This window comes from Colletotrichum fructicola (genome assembly GCF_000319635.2).
Source record: "Colletotrichum fructicola Nara gc5 chromosome Unknown KSG_Nara_v1_contig03, whole genome shotgun sequence".
In the NCBI taxonomy this organism is placed as follows: Eukaryota; Fungi; Ascomycota; class Sordariomycetes; order Glomerellales; family Glomerellaceae; genus Colletotrichum; species Colletotrichum fructicola.
Window position 1 is genome coordinate 3687341 of NW_027094053.1, and position 22853 is coordinate 3710193.

The 22853-nt window shown below is 51.6% G+C and overlaps 6 protein-coding genes across 6 annotated transcripts; 4 read left to right on the top strand and 2 right to left on the bottom strand.

The window, feature by feature from the left end:
- Positions 1–814: 814 nt before the first annotated feature.
- On the bottom strand, positions 815–1990 carry CGGC5_v005840 (uncharacterized protein; the record flags this gene model as incomplete). The annotated part of the gene is made up of 3 exons (XM_066151535.1): positions 815–1705; positions 1772–1824; positions 1921–1990. The coding sequence occupies 3 exons, from the start codon at positions 1988–1990 to the stop codon at positions 815–817; spliced, it is 1014 nt and encodes a 337-aa protein (XP_066008955.1).
- Positions 1991–2927: 937 nt separating this feature from the next.
- Positions 2928–3763, top strand: CGGC5_v005841 (uncharacterized protein; the record flags this gene model as incomplete). Its single annotated transcript, XM_066151536.1, has 5 exons — positions 2928–3074; positions 3393–3454; positions 3503–3513; positions 3655–3688; positions 3742–3763. 5 exons carry the CDS (start codon positions 2928–2930, stop codon positions 3761–3763), a joined length of 276 nt encoding a protein of 91 aa, XP_066008956.1.
- Positions 3764–4437: 674 nt separating this feature from the next.
- Positions 4438–9711, top strand: nphp3-8 (Nephrocystin-3; the record flags this gene model as incomplete). The annotated part of the gene is made up of 4 exons (XM_066151537.1): positions 4438–5384; positions 5449–6155; positions 6204–9623; positions 9668–9711. 4 exons carry the CDS (start codon positions 4438–4440, stop codon positions 9709–9711), a joined length of 5118 nt encoding a protein of 1705 aa, XP_066008957.1.
- Positions 9712–11811: 2100 nt separating this feature from the next.
- On the top strand, positions 11812–16433 carry CGGC5_v005843 (Vegetative incompatibility protein HET-E-1; the record flags this gene model as incomplete). The annotated part of the gene is made up of 5 exons (XM_066151538.1): positions 11812–12294; positions 12340–14337; positions 14387–14456; positions 14547–16316; positions 16363–16433. The coding sequence occupies 5 exons, from the start codon at positions 11812–11814 to the stop codon at positions 16431–16433; spliced, it is 4392 nt and encodes a 1463-aa protein (XP_066008958.1).
- Positions 16434–20472: 4039 nt separating this feature from the next.
- Positions 20473–20935, bottom strand: CGGC5_v005844 (uncharacterized protein; the record flags this gene model as incomplete). The annotated part of the gene is made up of 3 exons (XM_032022661.1): positions 20473–20707; positions 20762–20855; positions 20914–20935. 3 exons carry the CDS (start codon positions 20933–20935, stop codon positions 20473–20475), a joined length of 351 nt encoding a protein of 116 aa, XP_031880497.1.
- A 546-nt stretch (positions 20936–21481) lies between these two features.
- On the top strand, positions 21482–22425 carry CGGC5_v005845 (Ankyrin repeat domain-containing protein 36C; the record flags this gene model as incomplete). The annotated part of the gene is made up of 3 exons (XM_066151539.1): positions 21482–21823; positions 21874–21967; positions 22043–22425. The coding sequence occupies 3 exons, from the start codon at positions 21482–21484 to the stop codon at positions 22423–22425; spliced, it is 819 nt and encodes a 272-aa protein (XP_066008959.1).
- Positions 22426–22853: the final 428 nt, after the last annotated feature.

Below are 22853 nucleotides of genomic sequence, written 5' to 3' on the forward strand. Positions count from 1 at the left end.
AATACGTGGATAGGCGATGTGAGCTGCTGTTATCACCGTTAAATGCCCAAGAACACAGCCTAGATACAGCCGCGATTGAAATCACTTTCCGCAGGCATCGACGATCTCATCCGCCGGCCTTCGGCCTGTCGTGTTTGTTAAATATCCGAGCCCAGACTTCGAGAGACGAACCAGCTGGGAGAGGTCCATCGTCATCGCTCTGAGGCTGTCACGGGCTAGAGCCCGGATCGATATCTCCGGCTTTGCCGGAGCAGTCTCCGAGATCCGGCTCCATTGGACACACTATTCTGCCGGGGCACACCGCCTAACCCGGTCTGCTTCACCGCCTAACCCGGTCTGCTTCACCGCTGTTAGGCGCCTATCCCTGTAAAGTCCTTTCTCCCTTCTGCAGCTTAGAATAGTCAATCGACGGCACCTCTACGTTGAACAAGCCTAGGGGCCAGCCCCTTACACCATGGCGACAATTCTACAACCTCACTGTTCAAAAATAGTTGCGCGCTGGACATACAACATCCGACCGAGGTCGGATTTTCGATCGGTTGAACGGATTCACGATGCCGATGCAGATATATTCGCGAGATGACATCACCTTGTTAACCTCCATCTCGCTTACTCGTACAGGAGCCTACCCGGAATCCGAAAGCATTCTCTATCGATTGCTGCCTTGAAGAGTCATCAACCCCTTTGAGCTGGCATACATTTCATTTCCAATGCGCGGATGTGGTCAGTGGATATAATATCTATGAGGGGCTCGCCAATGAGCCCATGATTCTGTCTTTGCATGGGTTGGTACTAGGGCTATTCCCTCAATTTTTCAGATCAGCCCGACATCTCGATTTCCTCGATGCTGCGCTGTCGGTTGGACTTTTCCAAGTGCCTCGACGTCTGCCCTGGCTAGGTGACCTTGCTCAATTTCGAGGTCTCCTTGCTCTCTGGCGAGTCGAATTTGTCTCGACACTAGATAGAGAAACCGGTGTATCCTTTGCGTGCTCTCTGTGGCGTGGCTGACGCGCGCTGCATTTGATGGCGTTTTCGGTGTTTTCCTCTCTTGCAATGGAGCTGCCTTGTCGATCTCCGCCGTATCTTTCACCAACCCATCACCTCCTATATTCCCCATGTCTGCTTCTCGATCCGAGGTACTGTCGCTTGGCCCTCCTTCCAGAATACACACCCTTTTGTTATCAACTGACCCAGAAGGTGCGTAGCTGCCCTCGGTTTCCATCTCTAGCAGGTCGTTTAAGCCAATCTCGAGCAAGTCGACGAAGGAATCTTCCTCGCTCTCATTCGGCGCATTCGCGGTGTCAGTACCACACATGACAGAATCTTCCGCCTCGCAGACATCTTGGTTGGATTTTGCTGTCTCTGTGGGCAGCTCAAAAGCTGCTAAACCAAAGGTCTCTTCATTCGAAGGGGTCTCGACTTGCTGGGCGTCAGGTGTGTTATCGCCGAAGGCAGCGACGACATGGCTATCAGCCTCGATGTCGTGGGGAGCGTCCACGTCCTCATCCGCGACTTCACTTGTCGGTGGATCCTCTGCTGCAATGGCTTTGGATTCTGCCTTTGCGCCACTTGCAACTTTTCCCAACCTGGTGTCGTCAGTCTTTACCGTGATTTGATCCGATTCGACGTTTGTTTTCTTTCGCCGATGGCGGGTGATCCGGCGTTGGCCTCCAACTTCGTTAGTGCCGTTGACGAGTTCCGCTAGCTGGGTAATACATGAGTCAGTCCACCCCGTTCCAACCGCAAGAACATATATGCTGCACAGGCTTACAAAACGGTTCACATCAGGAAGGCTTTGGCCCTCGGGAACGTGGACGGCACCATCTAACTGTCCGTAAGTCGGATTGAAGTGGATGACGGCTGAAAACACTCCGGCACCCTCGCCCAGCTGCACAGCCTTCAGTTTCGCGCTTGACCCACGTTTTCGGACCTTCTCTTTGGCCTTCTTGTCGTACGTAAAGATGGCCGCGCGCGACGCCACAGGAGCCATCTTCTCTTGACTTGAATGATCTGAGGAAATTTCAAGTTCGAATGTGATCGACGACAATACAATGACCGAGACTGGCTATTGAGATGCGACTGCATTGCCCTCAAATACGGCTTCTGTCGGACGGAAGCCATCACAGGCTTTGTCGCAGGCTTTGGTGTGAGCCACTTTGCTTCCTCGCCACTTCTTCGTTCTCTTGCGGCTCGTCACTACCGCAGACCGCAACGCCTTAGGGGTCTTCGCAGTCGTACCCATAATTGGCTTCCGCCCTCAAGCTATTCGAATGCTGAGGCTGTCCCTATGTAGAAGCAAATAATGGCTTTCGAGTTGTTTTAGTAATTAAGTTGATTGTGCCAACAGCCAATAATTGATTTCCCGACGACGTAGCTTTATGGCTGCGCAGCAGGGGGTGTTTGTGTTCTTGCCACCCTGCTTATCCGAAGATTCACAAGCGGCTCCAGATGTCACAAAGTCCTGGAAATATGCAAGCTGAGAGGAGGCAACATATGACCAATACTGTACGCCTTGTTGCCCACCTGATCAGGCGCAACCAGTGGTATTCTGAGTGCCGAAGCCACTTAGGTGATAAGCAACAAGATGGAATGCTTTTGGACCAAGCCTGTGTGGGTCTGGTTCAGGAAGATGAAGTGTGTTGCGGAAACCGATTTTGGAGGCGGCTGTAACCCATTGCAAGTACAGTAAAAGGCGTGATGAGCTCCGCCAGATCTCGTAGTTAACATCTTTTGTAGTGGTGCTGTGGAGATGCTGCAGACATGGGTCAGATGACGCTCTTCGCAGAGTGCAAGTCCTCGGTGGAGCTGTAGCTAACAGAGCCAGAATTAGACCCGACAAACAACGGCTTAAGCAGGGTCTAGAACCATGAAAAAATCGGGAATTAACAGATTATCAATAAGCCGTTTCTAGCGTTTTTACCTTGATTATGATAGAGGCTGCTCTCTCAGTACTTAGCAAGTACCGCCGTATTCTGCCATCCCATGTCAGCGGTGACCCCACAGCACCACTACGAAAGTTGTTAACTACGAGATCTGGCGAAGCCTATCTGGCGAAGCCCATTACGCCTTTTACGGTAAGCATGATGGATCGATACAGTGGCTAACGAAAAGGGCTTCATGCTTAATTCAACACTCTTCCATCTTTCCGCACGGACCCGCCTGTTCTTGGCGCTTACACTGTGCGATCTCATACGGCTGTACCCGTAGCCGATTTGGCGCAGCTTATGGCTCCTGTGCCGAATCCACTTCTTGATTATCACATGCCTTGATAATGGTCACTATGCATGCATAAGTAGAAGCAGGATCGCGCTCTTGTGTTATGATAGTTTTGTGTTAGCTAATCCACTTAATGCACCAGAGACATATTATGATTAACTCATCGCTAATCCCAGCTAGTTCTCTCCGAAGCCAGATCTATCGCTAAAATAATCAATTACGCATCCAGCTCTATACAGTATGCATCTGTCTTGGATCACGAAATGGCGTCTCTCAATTTCCGCAGCTTGAAGCATTGTACGACGAAAAGGTCATTAGCTGGCCTGTTTTCCCAGATTCTAGATGGATTGTGCTGCAGTTCATCAAGGTGTTGACCTTCAACACACTCACTACGCTTCTAGCCATCACCATGCCGCCGCCTTCACATGTATTTAATAGTTAACGAGGCCTTTAAAATTCAACACACGGCGTGGTAAACTCAAAGTCTCTTGGTGGAGTGCTATAGCTGACTGAGCAGCTATCTAGGCATTTGTCAGGGATTTGCTGATGATCATATCGCAGAGGAAGATGTGCTGCGGAAATGCAAAATTAGGCTCCATCATGGCGTTGGGGGTTGCGGCGGGGGTGATGGCTGAGAATGGGTCGGTAGGGCGGTTGATGGAAGCAGTTCCGGGACGTTCCAAAGTTCTTGAGCCGTTAGGAGCTCTGTTGTGGAGAATAAAACTGCTGTTCTGGCGTAATTACAGGGATATATTTATGTAGAGCTCTTCTAGGAGGTATTCTTTTCGAGTTTGCAAAATCTTGATTTGGACCAAAGGAACGTGATTTTGGAGTTTTAGGTGATTAAGAACTCACTCGCCCCTTCCCAGCCTGCCGACTGCAATGGGCATTTCTCATCGACTGAGCAATAGAGTGGAGTACATCACCGCGAGCGCGTCCAGAAGTGCATGCTGACAGTTGCGGGACCAAATTGGCAGTTTCTTCCATCATGATTCGCCCGCGGCGCAGCACTCAGCCGCACAAGGCTGGCGGCAAGAGGGATTTCCCCTCTCGCAATTGATGACTTACCTGAGCGACGACATTGAACGTCAAGTCTCCTATTTCCACAGATTTACACGACGGCCTAGTTTCATTCCTGCCGCTTCCGACGCTCCACGCGATTCATACTACCGCAGACTACTCTCGTCAGACCGATCCAAAAATCCAGGCCACCGACCGAAGATGACGCAGGAACGCAGCCGCGACGACTACAAGGTGGCATGGATCTGTCCGCTGGAGGTCGAGCAGATCGCAGCGATGGAGATGCTGGACGAGGAACATCCCGCACTTCCGAAGCCCCCAGCAGACCACAACGTGTACAGCCTTGGGAGCATCAACGGCCACAATATCGTTATCGCAGGTCTACACCAGCCTGGCAACTGCCCCGCGGCTACGGTTGTGGCGCAGATGAGGATGACGTTTCCCAACTTGCGCTTCGGTCTCTTGGTTGGTATTGGTGGTGGAGTTCCCGTTCAGACGGATAATGGGATGATACGACTGGGTCATGTGGTTGTGAGCAAGCCTGCGGGTGGACACTCTGGCGCTCTACAGTACGATCATGGAAAAGCGAAGGACGGTCACTTTGAGCGGACAGGTGCCCTGGCACCACCACCGGCAGTTCTTCTCAATGCTGCGCAGACGCTGGCAGTGCAGCGGGCAAGGCTGGATGTCGATCCGGTGCAGCACGACGTCTGTCGAATCGACATAACGCGTCGTAGGCTTCGACGATTCCAGTATCCCGGCGAGCGGAACGATTATCTTTTCCCACCACATTACGAACACCAACGTCAAGGAGCATGCAGCACCAAGTGCGACCTATCGAAGCGTATACCTCGAACGAGCGATGTCGACGACACGTTTGTTATTGTGCACAGAGGCAATATTGCATCTGGAGAGCTGGTGGTGAAGGATGCGTTGCTAAGGGACACACTGGCTCAGCAAGATGGGCTGTTGTGTTTTGAGATGGAGGCTGCCGGGGCGATCGCCGACTTTCCTTGCCTTGTTGTGCGCGGCATCTCGGACTACTGCGACTCGCATAAGAACGACATGTGGCACGGGTACGCGGCAGCTGTGGCAGCAGCGTATGCTCGGCAGCTCTTCTTCCACTTGCCGGTAGATGAAGTGCAGCGGTAAGAGTATTTATCAGACATGGCATGAGGGTCATCAGTCTTAGTAGCTAATTTCACCAACTAGATGCTCTGGCAATGCAACACAAACAGCTTCTTCATTTATACTCCCCTTCAAGCTGCCGAAAGAAGTCAACAGCGTGAGCCACTTCGTGGCTAGACAAGAAGAGCTCGGGCGTCTCCACAAAGAACTGAAATGGACTGGAGACCGTCGAACGGTTATTCTGCATGGCCTGGGTGGCATGGGCAAAACTCAGACGACAATCGCATTTGCGAAGAAACATCGCGATGATTACTCGGCTGTTGTATGGCTTGATGCGAGAGACACGATCACGCTGAAGCAGAGTTACCGACGCCTAGCCCAGCGAATTATGAAGGAGACTACGTCCGTGACATATATCAACAATGCCTTTTCTAATCCAGACCTCGATGAGACGGTCAGTGCAGTCAAGCGATGGTTGGATGAACCAAAGAACAATCGTTGGCTGATGATCTACGATAACTACGATGACGTCAAACTTCACAATCGTGGCAAACCTAGTGAGAACGAGGCTGGTTCGCAAGTAGGGATTGAGAATGATGCTGGCGAGACAGGCTCGAAAGCGTACGACATACGCCCATACTTTCCCGAAACCGACCACGGTGCCATTCTCGTTAGGACGCGGTCCTCAACAGTGGAGCTCGGACAGTTAATCCAATTAAGTAAACTAGGGGACGTAAACGACAGCTTAGAGATACTAAAATCAACATCCAATCGTGCCAATCTAGCCCAGGGTGAGTCAATCGATCCAAGAAGTAAGGCAGGACTCAATCGTCAAATAGATCGTGATGCGATGGCGCTTGCGCGCCGACTCGACGGCCTTCCGCTTGCCCTCTCAACAGCTGGGGCCTATCTCAAACAAGTGTCGAGAACCTGCAGCGAATATCTCCGCTTGTACGAGGAGTCTTGGCTGCGTTTACAGACAAACAGTCCGAAACTATTGACCTACGATAGAGCGTTGTATTCCACATGGAAAATCTCGCTGGACCATATTCAGCAGCAAAGCCTGAGCGCATCTATGCTCCTGGGACAATGGGCATACTTTGACAATGACGACCTGTGGTACGAGCTGCTGCGGGAGGGCAGGCCAGAGGGCCCGGCATGGCTAGTCGAAATAACCGAAGACGAACTGAGCTTTGATTTGGCGATGAGACTGCTCTGCGAGCATGGACTAGTGGAAGCAAACCCGCCAGCGAAAGAGACGGGGAGAGAGTCACGGGGATACAGTGTACATCAGTGCGTTCACGCGTGGATGAAACACGTGCTGAATACAGGGGTAAATAAGGAGAGGGCATGGACAGCGATGAGATGTGTAGCATCGCATGTCCCAAGCACTGAGCAGCACGAGTTTTGGTCTATTCAACGACGGCTTTTACGTCATGCAGATCAATGCGTTAAAACAGAAGTAATAGATGTCGGAGAAGAAGGGATATGGATGTTTAATAATCTAGGCAACCTCTACTCGGACCAGGGCCGACTCAAAGAGGCTGAGGCGATGTACGATCGGGCTCTTCAAGGCTATGAGAAGGCACTGGGGCCAGACCACACGTCGACACTCAACTCAGTTCACTCTCTAGGCATCCTCTACTCAGACCAGGGCCGACTCAAAGAGGCCGAGGCGATGTACGACCGGGCTCTTCAAGGCTACGAGAAGGCACTGGGGCCAGACCACAAGTCGACACTCAACACAGTCAACAATCTAGGCCTCCTCTACTACAACCAGGGCCGACTCAAAGAGGCCGAGGCGATGTACGACCGGGCTCTTCAAGGCTACGAGAAGGCACTGGGGCCAGAACACACATCGACACTCGACACGGTCAACAATCTAGGCATCCTCTACAAGGACCAGGGCCGACTCAAAGAGGCCGAGGCGATGTACGACCGGGCTCTTCAAGGCTATGAGAAGGCACGGGGGCCAGACCACACATCGACACTCGACACGGTGCACAATCTAGGCAGCCTCTACAAGGACCAGGGCCGACTTGACGAGGCTGAGGCTATGTACGAACGGGCTCTTCAAGGCTGCGAGAAGGCACTGGGGCCAGACCACACGTCGACACTCAACACAGTCAACAATCTAGGCCTCCTCTACTACAGCCAGGGCCGACTCAAAGAGGCCGAGGCGATGTACGAACGGGCTCTTCAAGGCTACGAGAAGGCACTGGGGCCAGACCACACGTCGACACTCAACTCAGTTCACTCTCTAGGCATCCTCTACTCAGACCAGGGCCGACTCAAAGAGGCCGAGGCGATGTACGACCGGGCTCTTCAAGGCTACGAGAAGGCACTGGGGCCAGACCACACGTCGACACTCAACACAGTCAACAATCTAGGCCTCCTCTACTACAACCAGGGCCGACTCAAAGAGGCCGAGGCGATGTACGACCGGGCTCTTCAAGGCTACGAGAAGGCACTGGGGCCAGACCACACGTCGACACTCAACACAGTCAACAATCTAGGCCTCCTCTACACGAACCAGGGCCGACTCAAAGAGGCCGAGGCGATGTACGAACGGGCTCTTCAAGGCTACGAGAAGGCATTAGGGCCAGACCACACATCGACACTCGACACGGTCAACAATCTAGGCAACCTCTACACGAACCAGGGCCGACTCAAAGAGGCCGAGGGCATGTATCAACGGGCTCTTCAAGGCTACGAGAAGGCACTGGGGCCAGAACATACTTCGACACTCGACTCAGTCCACTGTCTAGGCAGTCTCTACCACAAGCAGGGCCGACTCAAAGAGGCCGAGGGCATGTATCAACGGGCTCTTCAAGGCTACGAGAAGGCACTGGGGCCAGACCACACGTCGACACTCTTGGCGGTCAACAATCTAGGCATCCTCTACACGGACCAGGGCCGACTCACAGAGGCTGAGGCCATGTACAAACGGGCTCTTCAAGGCTACGAGAAGGCACTGGGGCCAGACCACACGTCGACACTTATGACGGTCAACAATCTAGGCCTCCTCTACACGGACCAGGGCCGACTCAAAGAGGCCGAGGCGATGTACGACTGGGCTCTTCAAGGCTACGAGAAGGCACTGGGGCCAGAACACACATCGACACTCGACACGGTCGGCAATCTAGGCAACCTCTACAAGGACCAGGGCCGACTTGACGAGGCCGAGGCGATGTACGACCGGGCTCTTCAAGGCTACGAGAAGGCACTGGGGCCAGACCACACGTCGACACTCAACACAGTCAACAATCTAGGCCTCCTCTACACGAACCAGGGCCGACTCAAAGAGGCCGAGGCGATGTACGAACGGGCTCTTCAAGGCTACGAGAAGGCATTAGGGCCAGACCACACATCGACACTCGACACGGTCAACAATCTAGGCAACCTCTACACGAACCAGGGCCGACTCAAAGAGGCCGAGGGCATGTATCAACGGGCTCTTCAAGGCTACGAGAAGGCACTGGGGCCAGAACATACTTCGACACTCGACTCAGTCCACTGTCTAGGCAGTCTCTACCACAAGCAGGGCCGACTCAAAGAGGCCGAGGGCATGTATCAACGGGCTCTTCAAGGCTACGAGAAGGCACTGGGGCCAGACCACACGTCGACACTCTTGGCGGTCAACAATCTAGGCATCCTCTACACGGACCAGGGCCGACTCACAGAGGCTGAGGCCATGTACAAACGGGCTCTTCAAGGCTACGAGAAGGCACTGGGGCCAGACCACACGTCGACACTCAACTCAGTTCACTCTCTAGGCATCCTCTACTCAGACCAGGGCCGACTCAAAGACGCCGAGGCCATGTACGAACGGGCTCTTCAAGGCTACGAGAAGGCACTAGGGCCAGAGCACACATCAACACTCATGACGGTCAACAATCTAGGCAGCCTCTACTGCAAGCAGGGCCGACTCAAAGATGCCGAGGCCATGTATGAACGGGCTCTTCAAGGCTACGAGAAGGCACTAGGGCCAGAGCACACATCCACACTCTTAACAGTCAACAATCTAGGCCTCCTCTACTACAACCAGGGCCGACTCAAAGAGGCCGAGGCGATGTACGAACGGGCTCTGCAAGGCTTCGAGAAGGCATGGGGGCCAGATTCTCTGAGAACATATATCCCTGCCCTTAATGCCCTGGAAAATCTTGGCCGTCTGTTTGAGCAACTGGGTGCTACAGATAGAGCTCTCAAGCACTATCATCGCGCTATAACGGGCATCGCTGAGATATTTGGTTCTGAAAGTGAGCGGTATACTCACTTGTCTGACCAGATTCACCGATTACAGCTTCCAAGGCAAGAGTTGGTTCCGCCGCCTCGCATGCCTACTGATCATAGCCTGAGATATAAGTGGAAGAATTGGAAAGAAAGGCTTAAACGTGCGTAGCTCAATATTTTGAGCTGAGGCTTGAGATGCTTTTGGGACACAACTATGGTAATGTGGGTGGCGATGGTCGTATGTATAGTATTAGTTGCGTTCATAACTTGCTTTATGCTCATAATAGTGAGACCCACCGTAATATACATAAATGTGCATAACCTGATCCGCAGAAAACCCCATGCTCGTCATAATCTGGGTAGCTTACAGTGGAGCTGATCGGTTTGTAGGGGGATTGATAAGATAAGAATACTTACTGTGCTAAGCGCCAAGAAGTCAAAATGTCCGTGCGGACAAAGACGAGAGAGTTGCTGAGGATGAAGCCCTTTTCGTTAGCCACTGTAACTGTTTATGACTTTGGTATATGAGCAAATCAAGGGTCTGGAGCCGATTGCACTGGCAGCCATGACGCCCTGGATTGCCGCCCTCGATACCTCAGCATACGGTGTTGTACATACATACATACATATTTTATTACACCCCAGCTAAGCTATTAAGGGCTCATATGATTATCTACATGATCTCCACCTTCGTTCATGTCCTTGCCTCCCAGAAGCCCATACGAGTACTGTCTATCCCCATATGCATTACCTTCAAGACGCCTTGCCAATGCTGCGGTTGCTCGTGGTGTTAGTAACAGGCCATCTTGAGGTTGTCTCCCAAAGTGTTCGGCGTCCTATCGTCGGTGTTGTACAGAGGTTTGCAAAATCGTTGTCCGTTTTGCAAGTCTAAAAATTTAGTTGAGCACAGACCAGTCGGTCTTGGCGCTTCCGGGGCACATTGCCAAACGGCTGGAGTACTTCTTCATGGAGAACAGTATATCTACAGTGGAAGGCAGAACTGGCTTTTGACCTAAACGGCTCTTGAAGGCAGCAAAGCGCCTTGTATGTCTTACTCTCAGCCAGGGTCCCAGCAGCATCGGCCCGAAAATAACCTGACAGCCAAAACTGCGCTCATCTTGCTTATACGCAGCCCAATGACAGAATCCATGCATGCTTATATGCGAGTCATGAACATAAGCCTTTCGCAATGGTCTGAACATACTGAAACAGGTCAGACTGTCATTTTCACATGGTCCTAGCTCTGTTGATTTATTAAGGTAGCATTAGGCCTACAAACCTGTGGTGATCCTTCCTCTCTTTAGTACGAATAAGACACTCTTTTCTGCTCACATATATGCATATTCCGCTGGCCATACTGACAAACCGTCACCCAACTACAAGAAATCGCTCTAAGCGAGAAGATATCATATCCGAGCACGCCACGACGCCATCTACTATGTTACTTTAGTTAGGCTCGGGCAGCAATGGGGGATCTGCCAGGTCCACATTTCATAACCGAGTCAAGCATCTTGGCTATGCATCGGCTATTATGTCCTAACCGAAATATGGCTTATTTGCATTTGTCTCATGTCGGGGTGTTCTGACACCAGGTAGTCAGTAGCACGGACCACCGCCTTGCAGATGGTACCAGCCGCAACATCCAATTGTAGACTGACACGCTAACTCTGAGTGCACCTTTTGGCCCCGCCGTTCGTCAGGCGATTCCTTCCGGAAGGCAAGTCGACTTTTCCACATCGGCAGCTTCTACAACAGCTGAGAGACGAAATATCTCTACTTCCAAGAGAGAAAAGTAAATCCCCTGTTCATAAAGCTAAGACAGATCACCTTATCGTTTTGGCACGTTACTAATAGAGGCGGTTAGTGCTAGAAAACGAAAGACGAAAAATGACAACACGGAAGAATAGCTGCGCGTGATTGGCACGGGTGCAGGTGCATGCCAAGACAAGTAGCCACTCCCTCTTGCTCACGTCACATCTTGGCCTACCCACTACGATATGCAAGATGTTGCTTTCAGTCTGACGCAACAGATCTTCGGCCTCGTATTGGATTCTTCTCATGCATAGGAAAATACCCCCAGCCGCATTACCCCGCCTGACGAGGGAGACAATACTGCCCAAGACCCCACCCTCTGAGCCACTCGCTCAGTGTTCATACAATCATCTATGATTTTCTCACTGTTGCTCATATAAAGGGCAAAACAGACGGCTCAACATGAGTCCTCAATGGCTTAAGAAGTTCGAATCCAGCTTCCGCAAGTCAAACTCTGCCTCACCTCATATTTCACCCCCTCCAACGCCAATTTCTCGGTCTTCCTCGCCCCTTCAGACACCAATCTCAACAGCAAACAACCTCAAAGAGCGGCTTTGGAACCAGGCGTACGACAACCTGAAGCGGAGCGAATCCAAGTTAGTCGAAGCATACGAGAACCTCCTATCGGCCGAACTTCCCGGTGATAGTCATACTCCTGCCGCTTCAGCTGAAAACCACATCAAACCTGACCCGCAGGAAAGATGGCACCAGATGGAGCTTCTTGTCCAGGTCGGGCTGCAGAAGACGAAAAAGGAGGCAGAATCCAAACAGAAAGCCAGCGACGTGATTCGGGTTATCTCCCCTCTGAAGGAAGTAATCGGGAAGGCTGTACAGGCTGCTCCCGAAGCTGCTATCGCTTGGGTTGGCGTATCTTTTGCTCTTGAGGTCAGTTGCTCCATGGATTTACAAACATCCACTAATACCATATAGATACTTGCCAACCCAGTCTTCGAATCAGTTACTCAACGCGATGGCATTGAATACGTTGTTTCCATGATGGACTGGTACTGGAACTTGGTTAATCTCCTCCTCAAACCGAAGGATGCCGGCCCGGATTTTGAAGGGCTGCGTAGTCGGCTTCAGAAGCATATCGTCCATCTTTACCAGATGCTCTTGCTCTACCAGATGAAGAGCATCTGCCTTTACCACAGGAGCCGGGTTGATGTTTTCCTCAGAGACGTTATTAAGTTGGATGATTGGGCTAGCAAGCTTGACGACATTAAGGTTGTTGAAGCTGACGTGCGGAGATGCTTGAAGCAATACACCTCCGAAAAGACACTTCAAAGCCTTGAATCCCTAGAAGACGCCGCAAATTCTCAGCTCAAGGAACTTCAACTTTTACCTAAGATGCTTCAAAATATTGAAGTTGCTATTCAACACCACACCAAGCGACAAGAGGAGATGCAACAGAGTGAGGAATTCAAGAAATGCCTGGCCGACCTACGTGTTACCGACCCACGCGACGACAAGAAACGCATCCAAGAGACCAAGGGCGGTTTACTTACTGACTCCTACGTCTGGGTGCTTCAGAACTACGACTTCTGCCAGTGGCGTGACAACCAGGACAAGCGACTGCTTTGGGTCAAGGGCGACCCAGGCAAGGGCAAGACCATGCTTCTATGCGGCATCATCGACGAGCTTGAAGCAACACGCGGTCAGGGGCAACCCTTGTCCTACTTCTTCTGTCAAGCCACCAACGAGCGACTTAATACGGCGACGGCGGTACTGCGCGGCTTGATCTTCATGCTTCTCGACCAAGACCCGTCCCTTGTTTCGTATATGAAGAAGTACGAAAAGGCTGGCAAGGCGCTTTTTGAAGACATGAATGCATGGCATGCGATGCGTGAGATCTTCACAAACATGCTCCATGATTCGAAGCTACAAGGTGTCTACCTCCTTATCGATGCATTGGACGAGTGCTCAACAGACCTCAAAAAGCTACTACACTTGATTACAGAAACATCGAAATCAACCGGTGCGAAGTGGCTTGTCTCAAGCCGCAACTGGTCACAAATCGAAGAACAGCTAAGCACCGTGGCGCAGAGGCTATCACTAGAGGTCAATGCAAACTCAGTTTCAACAGCTGTGGACAGCTACATTACATCCAAGATTTCACACCTTAGCAAGCTCAAGGGCTACAAAGACGATACCGCCAGCAAAGTACGTCAGTATTTATCATCAAACGCAGACGGTACATTTCTCTGGGTCGCATTAGTCTGCCAAGAACTCGAGAAGATAGATCGGTGGAGGGCCTTACAGAGGATCAAGTCTTTCCCACCAGGGCTTGATGCTCTCTACGGACGGATGATGCAACAAATTGACGGAGAAAACGACGCTAAGCTCTGTAGGCAAATTCTTGGTCTGGTGGCGACAACCTATCGCCCACTTTCGCTCGCCGAGTCCACCATACTCATCGAAGAGTGCCATGGTCCGGCGGACGATCCCGAATTCCTTCAGCATATTATTGGCCTCTGCGGTTCTTTTCTCACTATTCGCCAGGACACGATCTACTTTGTCCACCAGTCAGCCAAGGATTTCTTATTAAATAAGGCATATGCAGCATTTAACCAGATTCTACCTTCCGGCATCGCGCGCCAGCACCACATCATCTTCTCAAGGTCCTTGGAGGTGTTATCCAGCACGCTCAGACGCGATATGTACAAGCTGCGCAACCCTGGAAGCTCTATAGAAGACATATCGCCACCTAACCCAGACCCTTTGGCTTCTCTAAAGTACTCGTCTACACACTGGGTTGACCATCTGGAGCACTCAAATCCTGCGGACAGCCTGACATGTGTTGATTTGCAGGACAACAACAGCGTTCACACTTTTCTCAAATGCCACTACATCCACTGGTTAGAGGCTCAAAGTCTTCTAAAAGGCATACCGCAGGCAGTATTAGCGATGCAGAAACTCCAAACTTTGATTGTAAGTCTCGTTAAAATATATTGTTAGATACTATCTAATAGCTCTTTAGGCAAGTGCGGAAACACAACTTATAGAACTCATCCAAGATGCCTGTCGATTTATTCTTTCTTACAAACAATGTATAGAAAGCTTTCCATTGCAACTTTACATAGCTGCTCTTTTATTTAGCCCTACCCACAGCTTAGTAAGGCAACTTTTCCGATTAGAAGCACCGGCCTGGATTACCATGATTACAAAGGGAGACGTAGACTGGAACGCATGCCAGCAGACGCTCGAGGGCCACAGCAGCTACGTCTGGTCGGTGGCCTTCTCGCCGGATGGGCGCCAGCTCGCCTCAGGCTCCAACGACAACACCATCAAGCTCTGGGACACAACCACCGGCCAGTGCCAGCAGACGCTCAAGGGCCACAGCAGCCACGTCAGGTCGGTGGCCTTCTCGCCGGATGGGCGCCAGCTCGCCTCAGGCTCCAACGACAGCACCGTCAAGCTCTGGGACACGGCCACCGGCCAGTGCCAGCAGACGCTCGAGGGCCACAGCAGCCACGTCAGGTCGGTGGCCTTCTCGCCGGATGGGCGCCAGCTCGCCTCAGGCTCCAACGACAGCACCGTCAAGCTCTGGGACACGGCCACCGGCCAGTGCCAGCAGACGCTCGAGGGCCACAGCAGCCACGTCAGGTCGGTGGCCTTCTCGCCGGATGGGCGCCAGCTCGCCTCAGGCTCCAACGACAGCACCGTCAAGCTCTGGGACACGGCCACCGGCCAGTGCCAGCAGACGCTCGAGGGCCACAGCAGCCACGTCAGGTCGGTGGCCTTCTCGCCGGATGGGCGCCAGCTCGCCTCAGGCTCCAACGACAGCACCGTCAAGCTCTGGGACACGGCCACCGGCCAGTGCCAGCAGACGCTCAAGGGCCACAGCAACGGCGTCAGCTCGGTGGCCTTCTCGCCGGATGGGCGCCAGCTCGCCTCAGGCTCCAACGACAGCACCGTCAAGCTCTGGGACACAACCACCGGCCAGTGCCAGCAGACGCTCAAGGGCCACAGCAGCCACGTCAGGTCGGTGGCCTTCTCGCCGGATGGGCGCCAGCTCGCCTCAGGCTCCAACAACAGCAACGTCAAGCTCTGGGACACAACCACCGGCCAGTGCCAGCAGACGCTCAAGGGCCACAGCAGCCACGTCAGGTCGGTGGCCTTCTCGCCGGATGGGCGCCAGCTCGCCTCAGGCTCCAACGACAGCACCATCAAGCTCTGGGACACGGCCACCGGCCAGTGCCAGCAGACGCTCAAGGGCCATAGCAACGGCGTCAGCTCGGTGGCCTTCTCGCCGGATGGGCGCCAGCTCGCCTCAGGCTCCAACGACAGCACCGTCAAGCTCTGGGACACGGCCACCGGCCAGTGCCAGCAGACGCTCGAGGGCCACAGCAGCCACGTCAGGTCGGTGGCCTTCTCGCCGGATGGGCGCCAGCTCGCCTCAGGCTCCAACGACAGCACCGTCAAGCTCTGGGACACGGCCACCGGCCAGTGCCAGCAGACGCTCGAGGGCCACAGCAGCCACGTCAGGTCGGTGGCCTTCTCGCCGGATGGGCGCCAGCTCGCCTCAGGCTCCTTCGACAGCACCGTCAAGCTCTGGGACACAACCACCGGCCAGTGCCAGCAGACGTTTAAGGGCCACAGCGACTGGTTCTGGTCGGTGGCCTTCTCGCCGGATGGGCGCCAGCTCGCCTCAGGCTCCAACGACAGCACCATCAAGCTCTGGGACACAACCACCGGCCAGTGCCAGCAGACGCTCAAGGGCCACAGCAGCCACGTCAGGTCGGTGGCCTTCTCGCCGGATGGGCGCCAGCTCGCCTCAGGCTCCTTCGACAACACCGTCAAGCTCTGGGACACGACCACCGGCCAGTGCCAGCAGACGCTCGAGGGCCACAACAGCTTGGAGAACGTATTCGAGGTAGCGACCCAGGAACCAACTGGAGACCTTATGGGTCAGCGTTATATGCTCTCACAACAGGACGCATGGATCACAAATAGGTCTCAAAATATTCTTTGGTTACCGCCGGAGTACCGTGCAAGGTCTCATGCGGAAGATGGATCAAAAATAGCCGTTGGATGTCAGTCGGGGCGCGTGTTACTTTTGTGTTTTAAGTCAGAGTATCTACAGCTATAAAGTACTAGTTAGTTAGCTACACATCTTTACATCAATTGCCCACATTAGTTATACTCTATATTACTTATCGCTAATGCGTGACATAGGAAGGGTCTGGGAGAAACTTTCTTTTTATTCTTGATAAGCAAAGTTACAAGAAGTCCTAGAATATTCTACATTCTTTCTCTTTTTGTGCTGTGTACTACTCCTGCAATAATAAGTTATCACGGTCTATGGACTGATGTGAAGCTTCGGCTAGATCCTCAGCAATGGAAAGTTAGGGAAGGACATGGAGTCTTGCTTACGTTCAAGCAACAGAAAGTTCTGGAAAGAAGCACAACGTCTATATAAGGAGGGCAGCACACCAGCGCTTACGAGTGTAAGGATCTTATCCTTCAGTTTAGAATGCTCGTAGCAATAGTCTAGGTCAATGGCATCAACCTTGTCTTAGACCCTTATAATAAAAAATGATGATAATATGAATGTGGGTGCTAATCTTTCACATGGTGATGTCGTTCCCTCAGGCAGGGGCGTCAGCCTGGAATGCTGAGACCCAACACACCGTACGTCGTGTTCAATATAAGGAGACACCATTGCTGGACTCAAACTGATGGTGGCATGCCTGCTCTGTGAGTTGCCTGGGTACTCGGCTGGACGTGGGGTTGGTGGTTGTAGGGTCAGTTTAGCACGCACATTACTATGAGTTCCTGCCTCTGAGGACGCGCTGCGCTAGGCTGGGCATCTTTAACATCCCTAGCACAGGGCGCTATCCCATCGACTGCTGCATGACGTCGGTGTATCGATATGCGAAGAAAACTGGGTCTCCAGCCTATTCCGACCAGTCAAAAAATTCGAAAAGGGCGAATTTGGAGAAAATGCGGGTCATCTTGTACTGACATCATACAGCAGTTGATGGGATACACAGGCGAGTTGAGGGCGGCATGAGTATGTGCACTGTACCTGCTGATGGATGACTATGGCTGAAGTGGAAAAAAATCCCGAAGCTGATTATTCTGGCTTGGATATATGTAGAGTCTTTTCGCTTCGAGCGACCTTTTGTAGTGGGGTTGCGTATAAGCAAGATAATTGCAGTTTTGGCTGTTAGGCACTTTTGGGCTGCTACACCCCCATACCTTGGGCTGAGAGTCAGCAGTAAAGGTAGGTGGCTTTGCTGCCTTCAAGAGCTATTTTAGGTGAAAAGCCAGTTCTGGCTTCTGCAGCTGATGTACTGTTTTCCATAGAGAAGTACCCCAGCCGTTTGGCAATGTACCCCGTACGCGCCAAGACCGACTGGTCTGTGCTCAACTAAATTTTTAGACTTGCAAAACGGACACCGATTTTGCAAACCTCTGTATTCTTACGGTGTACAGATCACTGCGATAAGTAGTGGGAGAACGACTACTGATGAAGCCGGTTATGGATGCTTTCATGCAGCTCTTAATCACACGCTACTACTAGCACTGTCATATAGTACACCATCCCGACCCACACTTTTGTTTGCAAACCAGCCACTACAGCCATCGCGGATCAGTTTTCAGCCTCTCAAATATTCAGAATGTTCGTGGGAGAGGAACAACATCGGAACAGTACTATAAGTGACACGCTCACAATTTGCAATAAACCACATATCAGGGGAAGGTGGTCTATCGGAGGAGAAAGCCTGGGACTTGAAATGGCTTGCTGGACGCTAAAAGCCTGGGTCAAAGGTCGTTCACCGGGAGATTAACCAAGAGTGGATATGGAGGTTCAAACACCAGCGTATCATACTCTTGACTGAATTCAATGCTGGCACTGAATAGGGGTAAAGAGGTAAGACAAGCCAGATATAAAGCCCCCGAACCGTTCAGCGAAGACCTCAGCGACATTATGTTGATATTTGTAACAAAGTGAAACAGCACTTCCACGACAAAATCTGTGTCCACGGCAGCTCCATGCAGCTGATATCGAGCAGTATAATAGCGGTTGATATTTGAAGCACAAAGATCCATGCAGAATCGCGGACGATGGTCTTTGACTATTCGAGAGTCGACTGAGCCACAGCAGCCGGCGGGGGATGATCTCCTGAGGTTGTTTTTTTTGTTATTGAGCTTATATATCGTCGTCTACTTAAGTCGTTCATTCGCGTTACGGAAATATGCTCAGATACTGCTTGGGATCCCACTTTTGACAATTATCTCATTTCCCTGATCCCGTCCGTGAATTCGACCCGCGGCCATGGAAGGTCTCGCTTTCCTATCAGTCTCGCTACTGAGCTCCAGTTATACCATCCTCAGCAGAGTAAGAGGCAATGAAACGCAAAACTCCGAGTTCAAAGGACGAAAAACGACAGCTCCATTGTAGATATTTGTTTCTATTTGCAGCGGATTGGGAACTCAAAAGCTTCAGTCTGAAAAGTCTTCTCATTGTGTCGAAGAGGATCCAACCTTTATCTTGTCTGCCAGTACACATAAGAAGTCTTACTGAAAACGAAAGCATGGTGCCAACATGCTTGACCCACACAAAATGTAAACATGCATCCGCCTATGACGGCACATTCCCCTTTGTCATGAAGTATTTGCGGATCAGCATCGTTGGACGGCCCATAGCCCTTCTAACCGAGATACTCCCATAGAGAAATGACGACAAGGGAAATGAACAAGCCTGCAACGCAGTTGCAGCGGGCGCGGTGAGAGACAGTTGCGCTGACGGGTACCGCTGTGGATATGTGCATTGTCGGTTTTTGATATGTCCAAGACGACTCAAGATTGCTACTAGATGCCGTCCTCGTCACGCTGATCACAGTGCTGATATTTGGTGTGTTTTGGGCGAAAGTAGCGTTCCAGAATCGATGAGTGTAAGTCAGCGTGTCCGGAAGTGAAGTAGTACGAACTGCCGTTGTGGTCGGCGGATTCTCTCTCGGAGGCCAGGTGCACGCTTGAGGTAGCGTTGTCACTGTGCTTGAAGATGAATGGACTGAGTTGGGTGTACGAGCAGCTGTGTATATATTGGCAAAAGCCCAGATCTCCATGGTGGTTTCTGCGGGTTGGTTCAGTATGTAGTAGAAGGACTTATGAAGCCATCAACCCGCCGTCTCTTCTTTTGTAGCATTCTTGACTTGGGGTCAAAATTGGCTGCAGACGTACCGATAGCTATCTATAACGCATTTATTGACATGTCTGGGCAGCTGCAGCTGATACATAAGGTTGGTGTCAAATGTGGCTCATGCTGGATGCTCTCAAAAGCATACCTGGTGCGGCGAGAGCTAGAAACTTTGTCACCTTGAATTTGCAACGTCTAAAGATACTTTAACATCACCATGTACGGTGACCTCTTTTCTCAAACATTCAGGCGAACAGTAGCCGATGCTTATCAAGATCTTTTACTCTCTCCTCATACTGCGACACCCTATTATGCATCACAAGCATATCCACAAACCTCACTCAACAGACCTCCATCTCAGCTACAGCTAGAGGAGGAACAGAAAATCCCAACAAGCAGTGCCGCTAATGAATCGTCGTTGTCGTTCCGACCGGGCAGTGAGTTTTATCTATCAAAGAAACCATCGTCATCAGATCGGACGGTATGTCTCAAGGACTTAGAATCGACTGAAAGATCTTGCCCTCTGTTCGGACTTGCAACACACAGAAACGGCACAGCGCGAGCTCACGACCAATATGATAAACAGCAACACTTCCAATACCTTGCACCGTCCCAAAGAGAAGGTGCGCCTACCGGGCCTGTCCAGTCAAAGCCGGGATGTGTTTAAAGCCAGGAAGTCTTGCATGTACCGTAGCATGTCTATGCTTAGCAGAATATGCGAATTGTAGAAGATTTTGAATACATATACGCCTTTAGACAGCGTCGCTCAACGGGAACATAACGATGATCTACATCAAATCTTGCATTTTCCATAGCTATGCTCCCCTAAAAATACTACGCTGTATCATCATTCAGGAGCAACGAAACTGAAGACACGGGTTGCAGTGTAGGATTTCCCTCTGGGAATGTGGCTAGAATCAACAGCTTGCCACCTTTTTATTTGACGACCACTGGAACATGGGTGGAAAACTCCAAACACCAGGATAGACACCTATCACACGACCATCGTCGGCCACAAAATAATACGCCATCCTGTTGTTGACGAGCTCCATGACAAGTCTGCCGCTCGCCACCCAGGTGGACGTGGCCCAAGGCGTGATTGGCACATACTGAATGGCGTTGCCCGGCTGACCCTTTTTCGCGTTCTTTGGGCTAGCCAAATGTCAGCTTTCCGGCATGCGTCAAGCTATAAGGTATGGCGCGTACCGTGAATCACGGGCAATGGAAGGCTTCACTTCTTCGCTTTGGGCAGAAGCAGACGGCTTTTGATTTGGCGACTTACCGCTTGCTCCCGTCATGGCTTGGCGAGGCTGTCAGTTAATAATCTATATGGGAGTCGAGCTGCACTCAAAACTCACCCTTTGGCAAAGAGCCCTTCATCTCTACGCAACTCGCTTTCTTGTAGTAGGTTTCAATAACCGTGAATCGATCACACAAAGATGCGAGGTCTTTTTTGGTTGTCTTTTGCCTTAAGACGCGTGAAATTCTGTCATGTATGGCTGGCCAAGGCCGGGTTTTTCCGTAGAATCGGCGCACTAATTTTCCTTCCAGGAATGGCAGTTTCGATCGTTCTTGCTGCATGTTTGCACAGGTATTTGTCTGATTCGATGCAACAGACATGGGAAAAATAGGCTTCCGAGCGTGTGGCCAATTCGGGAGCTGTTCCGCGAAGATAGTTGCGTCTTCTCTTGGACACCGAAAGCATTGCACCATTTGTGTTATTGAGGCAGTTGATAGGTTAAGAAAAGGCTTTTGAAGTTTGATACGTACCGAACGACGGTTCCTGCTTTTCCAACGGAGCCTCTGAACACTGGTAACTGACAAGTACAAATATTTCAGCCTTGATCAAATGGCCTGCGATGCTACGACATCTGTCGTATAGGTGTTCTCCTGTCTCGGCATCTGCTGCAAGCTTTGACTAACGCGATGGAGCGGCAGGCCCGAGACTTTTCAGAACTTTTCTTCGGTGCCGATCCGTATTCCGTAGACTTTGAAGAAGCCCCTACCCCTTCTGATTCGTGGTCTTCCGGCGTACATACGCCAACTTCTAGCGATGACGATCCCGCGCAGCCAGGCGGTGCACCATTACAGCAGCATATGCCGACGGACGAGCCTCCTTACCTCGAGTACGAGTATCCGGATCCATTTGAGACTACCTCAGCTTGGAGAACCGCCGATGGCAACAGTGAGGCTGCTACTTCGACACTGGCATCATCGAGAAGTTGGGTCGGGGATCAAGAACACCGAGAAGCTCAGGGGGCCGATGTGGTACCGCTGACATTAGACTATGGCTGGACGCAACCTAACTTACTCAACAGCATGACGTTATTTTCCATGTTCTCGTGCGCACGCCAGAACGCCTGTTCAGCCGAGAGGTATCAACGCATGCCTGGCATCAACATCAGCTCGATTGTAGGTGGAAAACTCAAGCATTGCTTTATGTGCTCACGCCTTCCACGAACCTTTTCTTACGCGACTCGATTGGAGATACGATCCTACACACCTTGGCAGGCGATTTTGGATTGCCAAATTTGTCGGCGGAAACCGAGGGTTATGATATCTTACGGCGGCTCTTCAATCTTGGACCAGATGGTTTCGGCCCGTCAGTAAGGGACTGCTGTCTATCTATGATTGATTGGCAAAACGAAGGGTATTCCGTGCCTGACGGAGTCTACACTGAAGCATTCATGCATACACCTCTTGGTGTCGCAATATTGTACAATAACCTAGCCTGCGCGGAGCTCCTACTTCAACAAGGGGCCGATCCAAACATTCCCGGAGAGTGGGGACAAAGTCCACTGTTCTTTGCCAATCGGAACAAGAGCGAGGACGCAGTCCAGCTGCTGATAGCTTACGGCGCCCGCCTTTGATGACGGCTCAGCTCTCAACCAGATGCTGCACCAGCCACGAGAACATCCTGCTTGACGCAGTGGACTAATAGAATTTTACGATACCCTGTGCGGACATTTATTGTGATACATCGTGGCGAGCCACGCGGACCAATCGCGATCGTTCGTGGCTAACAGTCATCAGTGCACATTTCGCCGACAGTGTTTTCGTCCGACAAAAACGTTTCACGCACATTAACACGCGCAGTCAGTTTTCGGATGCATCCTTCAAATATGGATTATCAACTACTGTGTACTGCAACTGCTGTTAGGGTTCCACTTCGGTGGAGGGTTCTAGAACATCACGGCCTCGTTACTGCTGATTCAGCCGGTCGGTCCATATTGATACTGTCATTTCTCGTTCAAGGGCGGTGGGGCAATCCAACCAGACCCTTGTTTTAGCGCCAGTT